At 39.0% G+C, this 12,076-nt stretch overlaps 1 protein-coding gene and 1 long non-coding RNA gene across 3 annotated transcripts; one reads left to right on the top strand and one right to left on the bottom strand.

Moving 5' to 3' along the window:
* The first annotated feature begins 25 nt into the window (after positions 1 to 25).
* On the top strand, positions 26 to 3,470 carry LOC109901833 (transmembrane protein 147). 2 transcript variants are annotated; one of them, XM_020497820.2, is made up of 7 exons: positions 26 to 332; positions 625 to 741; positions 1,150 to 1,219; positions 1,619 to 1,821; positions 2,013 to 2,097; positions 2,262 to 2,383; positions 2,803 to 3,470. In XM_020497820.2, the coding sequence occupies exons 2-7, from the start codon at positions 665 to 667 to the stop codon at positions 2,921 to 2,923; spliced, it is 678 nt and encodes a 225-aa protein (XP_020353409.2). In that variant the 5' UTR covers positions 26 to 332; positions 625 to 664; the 3' UTR covers positions 2,924 to 3,470. The 2 variants fall into 2 exon arrangements, with proteins under 2 accessions (XP_020353409.2, XP_031642937.1); XM_031787077.1 differs by having other exon boundaries at positions 109 to 342.
* Positions 3,471 to 6,735: 3,265 nt separating this feature from the next.
* On the bottom strand, positions 6,736 to 11,448 carry LOC109901840 (uncharacterized). Its single transcript, XR_002256785.2, has 4 exons — positions 11,298 to 11,448; positions 10,913 to 11,055; positions 8,014 to 8,150; positions 6,736 to 7,590 (listed from the first exon to the last, which is right to left on the bottom strand). It is a non-coding gene; the product is annotated as an uncharacterized LOC109901840 (long non-coding RNA).
* Between the last annotated feature and the right edge of the window lie 628 nt (positions 11,449 to 12,076).

Here is a 12,076-nt window from a genome sequence, read left to right as displayed (position 1 = left end):
AGGAATAGCGGAATCATTTAATGGTAGGATTTTGGTAGTTTCCGGGTCGTTACTAGTTACCACAGCCACAGAGTTTTAAACCCCGCCTATTCCTACAATTTATATTCTTAAAATCTGATTTGGAACCTTAGCAAATCCACACTGCTAACCTTATGCATAACCCTAACCTTAAATTAAGACCAAAAGGCACATTTTTTTTCACATTAATTTTCTACGATCTAGCCAATTTCAACTTTGTGGCTGTGGTAACTACTGGAAAATTAGTTTCCGTCCTTCTACCAACGAGTTAGCAAACTAGCATTAGCATCTTAATAATCCCTCGGTCAACCTGAGTAAGTACAGGTATTTCTAAATGATTCGTGCCGATCTTCATTTAGACGTGTGTTATGTATACGCATTTAACTTATCTATCAGATTTAAATTTATAATGGCGGAATAAATAGGTTAGACCTTGCACAGAAGCAACCTTTTGAGCGTGCAGGAAGAGAGGATGCTAGCATGTAACATTAACGTTACTGTTAGATTATCTGCTCCAATGCTTCTAAAGTAACTAACGTTAGCTAGCTAATATTGTGTCGATAATTGTTGCTAGCTAACAGCCATCATGTCTTCATTCATTCACAGACTCGTTGGAGGATTCGCCAGTGTTGGACTCCCTGGCAATATGACGCTATTTCATTTCGGGAATTGCTTTGCCTTGGCTTATTTTCCCTACTTTATAACCTACAAATGCAGTGGATTGTAAATATCAGCACCTCTCATACTATATAAAATGCATTGGATTAATTTGTTAGTTTACCCCATACATTTAGCTACTGAACATATCTTTTTTAATGATCTGTTCACTAGCTAGTCACCCTTACTGGGCTCCTGAGTGGCACAGCTGTCTAATGCACTGTATCTCAGTGCAAGAGGCATCACTACAGTCCCTGGTTCGAATCCAGTGTAGGCCGTCATTGTAAATAATAATTTGATTTTAACTAATTTGCCGAGTTAAATATTTTTTTTTTGTAGAGGGTGAAATGTAATCTACATGGAAATGTCAGCAGAATGAGAGGAAGTCAGCCAATCCTGCTGCCACTCTAGGCAACCATGTGTCTGTATACTATACTGTTTTAAACTATGTCTCTCTCTTGATCCCTATTGTAGATCAGAATATAATGCATTCTGGAGATGTGTTCAAGCAGGAGCTACCTACCTATTTGTGCAGCTATGCAAGGTGAACATTGACTGTCCGAACTGTCTGTTTTCTGAAAAGCAATAAAAGTACCATCATTCTGTCAAAGGAACTGATGATCACATTGGGATGCAGACTAAAAACTGCTTGATTACTAATGTAGCCTACTAGTTATTAGTTATTACTAGTTAATATGTATCCTACTAGGGCAGCAGGTAGCCTAGCGGTTAGTAACCGAAAGGCCACTGGTTTGAATACTCGTGTCGACAAGGTGAAAAATCTGTCAATGTGCTCTTGAGTAAGGCAATTATCCCTAATTTGCTACAAGGGTGCGGTACAACTATGGCTGACCATGTAAAATAGCATGTTTCACTGCACCTATCCGGTATATGTGACAATAAAAAAATATGTGTTACTGCATTAACAATGTCTCTGTTCCAGATGCTATTTCTGGCCACATTTTTCCCTACGTGGGAGGGAGGAGCTGGCGTGTATGACTTTGTTGGTGAGTTTATGAAGGCCACGGTGGACCTAGCAGACCTTCTGGGCCTGCATCTGGTCATGTCCAGGAACGCAGGGAAGGGAGAGTACAAGATCATGGTAGCCGCGATGGGATGGGCCACAGCAGAGCTCGTTATGTCAAGGTACATTCTCTTTCTCTATCTTTCTCTGTTCCCCTACTGTTTCTCTTTAAATCTCTTTGGGTGCATTCCAGATTCACATTCATTTCAGTGTAGATTATAGTCATTCACTACCCAAGCTCACTAGTGTAGTTGTCAGTATGTTTAATTGCAATGGTGTCTCTTGTATTTAATCCTCTTGCCCTGTCATCCAGGTGTATACCTCTATGGGTGGGTGCCAGAGGCATTGAGTTTGACTGGAAGTACATACAGATGAGCTTCGACTCCAACATCAGCCTGGTAAGTCCCCTTGCACTGACACTTATACTGCTGAATCAAATAGACATTTATTTGGACTTCCAGTAAATACTTAGATAATGAATACTCATCAACATTACATTTCCTGTGGCAGGCTTGGAAGAAGTCTAGTTTTTAAGGAAATTCGGTGTCGTGTTCTATTTCAGGTGCACTATATCGCCATGGCAGCAGTGGTGTGGATGTTCACGCGGTACGACCTCCCGAAGAGCTTCCGTCTGCCTGTGACTGTACTGCTAGGGCTGTGTGTATACAAGGCCTTCCTCATGGAGTGAGTATCACGTACTTCAACGTACCCAGGGAAGGGAACCGTGGAACTGCATACTGTAGAAATGGTCATCCTCACAGAGCTGGTTTTCAGCTCATAGTGCTCATCTTTTCTGGGGAGGGAACTGAAGTTTTTCTCTACACCACTAGAGGTCATTATAAACACTGCTAGCTACAGTTGTGTAATGGTCTGGATAACCAACCACTATTTTTCAAAAGAAACAATACAGTATTGAAATGGTACTGAAAACAATGACACCTCCAAGTTCATGTCATAATCCATCGTAATTATGATGTTAGCAACAATCAGTTTCATGGTAGCCAACAACTGACATATTGGTATAAAACAAAGCTACACAACCATAATAATAATTGTTCATAGACATCTACTCATTTTCTCCTCTGTCCTCTAACTTCTCTCAGGTTGTTTGTCCATGTGTTCCTGCTGGGGAGCTGGACAGCCCTCCTGGTGAAAGCGGTGCTCACTGGATCCATCTCCCTCTGTTCTCTCTTCCTCTTCGTCACACTGGTGCACAGCAACTGAGACTGGCTGGGAGCCCAAACAAAGAGGGTCTTTAACACACACACACACACACACACACACACAGGGCCTTTCAACCAGACTGCGCCTGTATAGATTAATTTTGTATCGCTCAGAAAGATGGCAGGAATATGAGCATTCATGATTTCAGACTTGTTTTGTTATGATACTTATTTTTTTTAAATGTATGATTTATTATTGTGCTGAATTAGTACGGTAGATTGAGTATTTATAACAAGTGGATGAAAGTGGATTACTCTTAAGCGTTGTAGTACAATTACTATACTACTTTAACATGTAAGCAGATGGTACAATACTGTTGTTACACTGTGTGTGCTCAGCTGCATTGCTGCAGGTATGAAAGAGATTAACTTAATCTCATTCGACATGATGAAATACAAATGTTGGCACACTTCTTGTCACATGACTGAAGCAGCATAATGGCTTATTTATGTTGTAAGATTACATGACATGGTAACAGTGGGTTATGCTACTCTATGGAAATTTAGTGAGGTGTGTGTGAATGGCCAATAAATGACTTCATATGCTACTTTTGATTTGTGCAGTGTGCTTATTACACAAGATATACTATACAAAATCTAATTAAAACATCTACAAAAGGGAGGAGATGGAGGTCAAATTTGTACTCAACTTTGAGGTGTAGTTCAGGCTCCTCGTATGAGAGCTTTATGTGTGGTGTGGTGTTGTAAGGAGAAGAAAATCACATTTTCACACCTGACGTGCACGCATACTGTTACTACAAACCCCATTATGTTCTGTGCGACCCAATTTGGCTGGTTTCCATGGTGACTTGGTGTCTGTACAGTAGTGGGCTTGGCCTTGAATGATGAATACTCTTGTTGTGTCCAGATTCCCACACATATTGCCTTTCCAATCTGAAGGATCGGTGCTCCACACCTACCACCGGAATGCCACTTCTAATTCACTGGAGATAATAGATTGTTCCCCTTGTAGTTAGCCTTACAATGACCAGTCTAGTCTGTGGAAACCTGTTGACCAGTCTAGTCTGTGTAGAAACAGTGTTGACCAGTCTAGTCTGTATAGAACCCTGTTGACCAGAATAGTCTGTGTAGAAACCTATTGACCAATCTGTATTGAAACCTGTTGTCAATGGCAAGGTAGACCTATTTGTAATGGTTGCAACATTAGGTGAGACGTCTCATTGTTTGCATACCCTATAGCTGTGGGGAACAGATAGACAGTGAAAAGGTTTACAAACGCTCCTTCCTTTCTTGAATTGGGTTTACTGCTTCTTGTGGGGGCCATCCATCCCATCTCAAGCCCTCCTCTGGGGGACCTCAGGAGGCTGAAGATATTTGGCTTGTCACCTAAAACTCTCACAAACATTTACAGACGCACAATTGAAGGCATCCCGCTGGGCTGTATCACCCCCTGGTACGGCAACTGCACCGTCCACAACCGCAGGGCTCTCCAGAGGGTGGTGTGGTCTGCACAACACATCACCGGGGGCAAACTACCTGCCCTCCAGGACACCTACACCACAAGTCCAAAAAGATCATCAAGGACAACAACTGCCTGTTCATCCCCGCTACCATCCAGAAGGCGAGGTCCGTACAGGTGCATCAAAGCTGGGACCGAGAGACTGAAAAATAGCTTATATTTCAAGGCCATCAGACTGTTAAACAGCCATCAATAACACAGAGAGGCTACTGCCTACATACAGACTTGAAATCATTGGCCACTCTTACAAATGGATCACTAGTCACTTTATTAATGCCACTTTAATAATGATGTTTACATATCTTGCATTACTCTTCCAATATGTATATACTGTATTTTATACCATCTTGCCTATGCCGCTTGGTCATTGCTCATCCATATATTTATATGTACATATTCTTATTCCATTCCTTTACTTAGTTTGTGTGTATTAGGTAGTTGTTGTGGAATTGTTAGATTACTTGCTGCACTGTCGGAACTAGAAGCACAAGCATTTCGCTACACTCTAAATAACATCTGCAAGCCATGTGTATGTGACCAATAAAATTGGAGTTGATTTCATTTGATTATGCCCTTGACAAAGGCCCCATTGCAATAAAGGGCTACAAGAGAGGGAGGGGTACTTTCCTCTCTGACATTTGCATTGATGTATTAAACATATGCCTCTAGGTCAGGGCTGAACTGGCAGAACCTTACTGTGGGCTATACCTGAGTCTGAAATATGCCAATGATTTAAAAGTTCAGGACATGGATGTGTTTGCTATAACTTACCCCAAATCAGGTAATTGATTAAATAGATTTCCATATCTCAGTGTGATCTGCAAGCCTTTAGGCACCTTTTTCAAATTCAAGGCTCAACAGCTTGACATGATCAAACATGACATAACTTAACCAATTTTGGTGTTGTAACTGCATCTTTGGATGGGTCCACATCTATCTATTCAAAATGTATTATTAGTAGTAGTATTAGTATGAGCAATTCTTATTTTAATTATTATGAATGATTATTATTAGTGTATTATTGTATTTGGATTATGCTGCTATCTGCTGAGTGAATTATATTTTTACTGACGCACATACGTTGTTTTTGACGAAAAGTAGCATACTTTAACTCTGTAAATTGTGTTTAAGTATGGCGAATTATGAAAATTATATCGTTTATCGCGGACTTTTGTGACCGAAAGAAACTCACTCTTTTGAAAGTTTTAAATACGCGGAGGAAATGAAAGTTGAGGATGAAGATATTTTCACAGTAACACCCGAAGTCTGGTAAGAACATACTGTACTATAACGTTAGTAATAGACTGTATTTAAATCATTTAGGCTAAGAATTGGTTTGGCTTCATGTCATTTACAGTACCCAATTGTCATACTTGAGTAAAAGTATACCTTAATAGAAAGTTACTCAAGTAAAAGTCACCTAGTACAATACTACTTGAGTAAAAGTCTAAAGGTATTTGGTTTGAAATATACTTAAGTATCAAAAGTAAGTCTAATTGCTAAAATATACTTAAGTATCTAAAGTAAAAGTAGAAATAATTTCAAATTCATTAAAATGAAGCAAAGCAGACGGCACCATTTTATTGTTTTTAAAACTTACGGATAGCCAGGGGCACACTCCAACACAGAAGATGTTATCTACAAAATATGCATTTGTGTTCAGTGAGTCAGCCAGACCAGAGGCAGTAGGGATGACACGTGTTCTCTTGATAAGTGCATTCATTTCACAATTTTCCTGTCCTGCTGCATTCAAAATGTAGTAAGTACTTCTGGTTGTCAGAGAAAATGTATGGAGTAAAAAGTACAATGTTTTCTTTAGGAATATAGTGAAGTAAAAGTTGTCAAAAATATAAATATTAAAGGACAGATACACCAAAATAGAAAATGTCCAACTGCAATGCCTGGGCGACTAAACTGCATTGGTGTAAACTACTTAAGTAAAAATACTTTATAAAGTAATACTTAAGTAGTTTACACCAATGCAGTTTAGTCGCCCAGGCATTGCAGTTGGACATTTTCTCAAAACTTGGCTCAGTGTACTGGTACACCGTGGATATAGCCAAGTCTTCGTTACTCTCTAATCTTACTACATTTGAACACACTATATATAGATTTTTCTATTGTGTTTTTGACTGTACGTTTGTTTATCCCATATGTAACTCTGTTGTTTTTGTCTTACTGCTTTGCTTTATCTTGGCCAGGTCGCAGTTGTAAATGAGAACTTGTTCTCACCTGGCCTACCTGGTTAAATAAAGGTGAAAACAAAAACATTTAATTGGGTATTTAGTCCTCATTATTATTTTTATACATTCTTTACTCTCTGCATTGTTGGGAAGGGACCGTATGTAAGCATTTCAGTGTTAGTCTACACCTGTTGTTTATGAAGCATATGACGAATAACATTTGAATTGAAATGGTCCTAAAGTCCTACTGCCACAGGAATGACTTGTGGTTAACTGGATATTTTGTAACTTTGTTAGTATTTTTATTGAACTTGGTGCTTGTTGATTAGGTCAAAGACCGACTTTCAAATCAAAGTTTATTGGTCGCGTAATACAGATCTGCAGATGTTATCGCAGGTGCAGCGAAATGCTTATGTTTCTAGCTCCAACAGTGCAGTAATATCTAGCAATTCACACATAATCCAAAAAGTTAAAAAACAAGAATTTAATTTCTGAACTATTCTTGTGTAGTACTTATTTCAAATTTCTTTTCATATAAACAACTGGTAGTTGAATACATTTAAATTAGCCATAATCTGGTAATAACAGACTTATCATAAATAGTAAAATACTGTAAGTTATATTGCACATTGTATACATCTGACAGTCACATGGTACTGTGTCTTGTTTTTTCTTACTGCTGAGGATTTGGATAAAGGGTTGTGCTCACATAGTGCTGTATAGTCAGAGGAACATAAAACGTTTGTTGACTTGCAGGCATATTCTTCAGATGACAGCAGTCCTAATGTAACCATAAGAAGTTTGTTGTACAAAAACTTGAGGGTCCTCACTGCAACAATTTAATTAACATTTTCATAACAAGGTGCGGGAGACAACACTTTGCGGGTCAGCATTCACTTTCCGGCTCTGTCAGTTAGGAATCTCCTTATTGACTTCACGAACCATTTGGCATTGAACACATGGTCCGCAGAAAGCAGTCACACACCAGTCATCGCAAATGGTTCCCTGTAGAAATCAACATATTATTAGGGTGGCTAAGGTGATATCAACTTCTCACATTCCTATGTCGTAGGCCTATAATGATCAGTCCCTAAGCCCTGACTAGTGCTGGCCCTGACAGGGTGAGGATGAGATAGATAACACAAAGGGCTGATTTACTGGACACAGATTACGCATAGTCCTGGACTAAAAAGCATGGCCAAAGGAGAATTCCCATTGAAATAGCATTTTTTTTGTCCAGGATGTAGCTTAACGTTAGTCCAGGACACCGCCCGAAGTACTTTGTGATATAACTGAGTTGATGCTGGACAAAGATAATGTTGATTAGTGTGCATGAGGTAGTGGAGAAACAGGTCATGGAAATGTTCAACAATACATGAAGATGAATTTCTATACAGCTGTACAATCAGCAACATGCCATATGCATACCTCTATGTTATACCTCTCTCGAATGCTGGTTCGCAACATAAAATGTGTCCATGGAACATGAGAGAGTAGGAAACACTCTCCGTATTTCTCTGCCATCTTAATGGCCTGAATGCATGGACAGAAAAACCCACAGAGACCTGTTGGTATGAATGAACAGGCAAGTAAATGATGACTGAAACCGACCCAATTACACTCCTCTGTAAATGTACTGTATTTGGACAGTGAAGCTAAAATGTATAACTTGGCTCTATACACCAGCATTTTGTCTTAGACAACAAATGTTTCATATGAGGCGACAGTACATAATGTCACATTTTATTTTAAGGTGTTTCCATACATATCCATTTGGAAACTAATGCACGTTATGTATTTAGTCCCCCCATTTGACAGTGTCAAGTATTTTAGCATATTCACTCAGGCCCAGATTCTGACCAAAGATAAGAAAGCATAAATGGAATGTCATTCTCTTTTTATATTTATGTACTTTTCTCTGCATATTCAGACCTTGAATTTAAGTATGAGAATAGCATGCTATTCACCCACTATTCGTTTAAGGTGGAGCTTGAATACATGAAGGTGTGGCAGAGGTGTGTCTACAGATACGCCGTATTCTGACCTTGACTTAATTCTCTAATAATTACACCACCTTTACGTGCGAAGGAACCATGAATAAGGTCTAGCGCACCTACCTGTTCCATGTCTTGGAGGTCTACAGACAATTCCTTAGACCTCATGGCTTGGTTTTTGCTCTGATGTGCACTGTCAACTGTGGGACCTTATACAGACAGGTGTGTGCCTTTCCAAATCATGTCCAATCAATTGAATTTACCCCAGGTGGACTCCAATGAAGTTGTAGAAACATCTCAAGGATGATCAATGGAAACAGGATGCACCTGAGCTCCATTTCGAGTCTCATAGCAAATGGTCAGAATTATTATGTAAATACTTATGTTTTAATAAATTTGCAAACATTTCTAAAAAACACGTTTTCACTTTGTCATTGTGTGGACAGTCGTGGCCAAAAGTTTTGAGAATTACACAAATAAATTTTCAGTCTGCTGCCTCAGTTTGTATGATGTCAATTTGCATATATTCCAGAATGTTATGAAGAGTGATCAGATTAATTGCAATTAATTGCAAAGTCCCTCTTTGCCATGCAAATGAACTGAATCCCCCAAAAACATTTCCACTGCATTTCAGCCCTGCCACAAAAACACCAGCTGACATCATGTCAGTGATTCTCTCATTAACACAGGTGTGAGTGTTGACGAGGACAAGGCTGGAGATCACTCTGTCATGCTAACAGACTGGAGGCGTCAAAAGGGGGGTGGTGCTTGGAATCATTGTTCTTCCTCTGTCAAACATGGTTACCTGCAAGGAAACACGTGCTGTCATCATTGCTTTGCACAAAAAGGGCTTCACAGGCAAGGATATTGCTGCCAGTAAGATTGCACCTAAATCAACCATTTATCGTATCATCAAGAACTTCACGGAGAGCGGTTCAATTGTTGTGAAGAAGGCTTCAGGGCCCCCAAGAAAGTCCAGCAAGCGCCAGGACCGTCTCCTAAAGTTGATTAAGCTTCGGGATCGGGGCACCACCAGTACAGAGCTTGCTCAGGAATGGCAGCAGGCAGGTGTGAGTGCATCTGCACGCACAGTGAGGCAAAGACTTTTGGAGGATGGCCTGGTGTCAAGAAGGGCAGCAAAGAAGCCACTTCTCTCAGGAAAAACATCAGGGACAGACTGATATTCTGCAAAAGGTACAGGGATTGGACTGCTGAGGACTGGGGTAAAGTCATTTTCTCTGATGAATCCCCTTTCCGATTGTTTGGGGCATCCGGAAAAAAGCTTGTCCGAAGAAGACAAGGTGAGCGCTACCATCAGTCCTGTGTCATGCCAACAGTAAAGCATCCTGAGACCATTCATGTGTGGGGTTGCTTCTCAGCCAAGGGAGTTGGCTCACTCACAATTTTGCCTAAGAACACAGCCATGAATAAAGAATGGTACCAACACATCTCAACCCCATAGAAAATCTTTGGAGGGAGTTGAAAGTCTGTGTTGCCCAGCAACAGCCCCAAAACATCACTGCTCTTACCAGCAACAGTGTGTGAAAACCTTGTGAAGATTTACAGAAAACGTTTGACCTCTGTCATTGCCATCAAAGGCTATATAACAAAGTATTGAGATAAACTTTTGTTATTGACCAAATACTTATTTTCCACCATAATTTGCAAATAAATTCATTAAAAATCCTATAATGTGATTTTCTGGATTTTTTTTCCTCTAATTTTGTCTGTCATAGTTGAAGTGTACCTATGATGAAAATTACAGGCCTCTCTCATCTTTTTAAGTGGGAGAACTTGCACAATTGGTGGCTGACTAAATACTTTTTTGACCCACTGTATTATATTCTTATTTACAATAAAAGAGACTGAAAAATGACACAAATGATTTACCATTCATTTCTATTGGGCAACCAAACCAAACTGCAAATGCATCCACCAAGTTTGTAGAGTCACAAGCATAATGTAGTCATTGTGTGCTAGGTATATGGGACCAAATAAGAAAAGTTTCACAAAATGTAATACACTATAAGTGAATTTGTCCAAATACATATGACAACTTCAAATGGGGGTCTAGATAGGCAACATAAAGTGCTTTCATTTCAAAATGGTAAAACAGATATGTATGAAAATACCCTTATATAGGTGACATTGCGTACTGTTGCCTCATAAGTTAACATGTTTGATCTCAAATCCAAAATGCTGTAATATAAAGCCAAATTAAACGTTTTAGTTTCACTGTCAAAATAAATATGTAATTGTACATGTTGGCTCGTATTAATCAAATAGTATGCAAACAATCAACATGTGTAGGTACCATTCTAGCCATTACTTACAGACATCTCTGTCGACACAGCAATCCATCACTCCAGAGCTCCATGTCTTTTTCTGGATCCCGGCAAACTGGCCCCCAGCTAAAGTCCTTGGTTGTCTTGTAGTGGCGTCTTGAAATACGTTGCACATATTTCCTGCAACTACCCTGCTCAATGAATATAAATTAATACATAATTAATATAGGCCTAGATTTTACTTCTAGCTAGCTCATCATACGAATAGCTAGCTAGCTAGCTAGCTACTGTGGCTAGCTAGCTACCTAGCAACAGTAGCCAGTTACTTGAGCAAATGTAAATATTATAAAATAAAATTATCTGCAAAGTAATGCATTTACATTCTTAATGTTTACTCTTTAGTAAACTTTTATTGTGCGTTTCAAAAACGTACCTAGAGGTTAACAAACAAGCCTAATCTAGCTAGAAAGTTAGTTTATGGCACGCTTTGGTCTTTAGGATGTTACTAGGCAACGGTAATTCATAAATTGCATTCCACAGCCACGATCATCCCTCCATCCATTGCCATTACTATAAAAATGTGTTGAAAATTATGTGAGAGTATTTCCTCATGTACTTTACTTTGTCATTGTTTTAGCAACAAACAATAATCAATAGTCAAATTGACAGCTGCATGTACAAGAAAATAAACAAAAACATTTATTATGGTTGTGCACAATATATAAAAGTTGTATAATCGTACATGCAGGTTTATTCTGCCTTTTTCTAAATTTCATGCATGACTTACTCAATTGGAATTCATCAGATACTGTATGTAATATAAATCCATCAATGTTTTTCTTCTTCTTTTATTAGGTATGCACAGACCCCCAAAACTCAAATGGATTGATTGCCTTTCAATCTCAACACAGCTGGTGTTTCATCTCTCTTGCCATCTGACATAGAGCACAGGGTCCACAGAACATGTACACTGCCCAGTCATCAATTAAGCTGCCCTAGAAATACAGAGGGACGATAAAAAAAATATATATATTGCTTATTGGTGACTACTGTACTGTATAAGTACACATCAATCATACAGTCAAACCAAGCTATCAAAATTGACAATGATGTTGTTGAGCAATATCACTGTGATGATAAAAAAAAAGTAGTTATTCATTAATACACAGATGTTTTGTAGGTTTGTTGCACTGTACTAGACAGCTATCTCAC

The sequence above is a fragment of the Oncorhynchus kisutch genome, linkage group LG13, assembly GCF_002021735.2.
Source record: "Oncorhynchus kisutch isolate 150728-3 linkage group LG13, Okis_V2, whole genome shotgun sequence".
Classification (NCBI taxonomy): Eukaryota; Metazoa; Chordata; class Actinopteri; order Salmoniformes; family Salmonidae; genus Oncorhynchus; species Oncorhynchus kisutch.
The sequence above is the reverse complement of the archived record's forward strand: the minus strand, read 5'-3'. Positions and strand labels throughout refer to the sequence as shown.

Bases quoted from the DNA above. Each gene is read 5' to 3' on its own strand.
- LOC109901833 (XM_020497820.2), top strand. From the start codon at position 665: ATGACGCTATTTCATTTCGGGAATTGCTTTGCCTTGGCTTATTTTCCC. The intron at 742-1,149 runs GTAAATATCAGC...TCCCTATTGTAG, and splicing joins ACCTACAAATGCAGTGGATT to ATCAGAATATAATGCATTCT. The intron at 1,822-2,012 runs GTACATTCTCTT...CCTGTCATCCAG, and splicing joins GCAGAGCTCGTTATGTCAAG to GTGTATACCTCTATGGGTGG.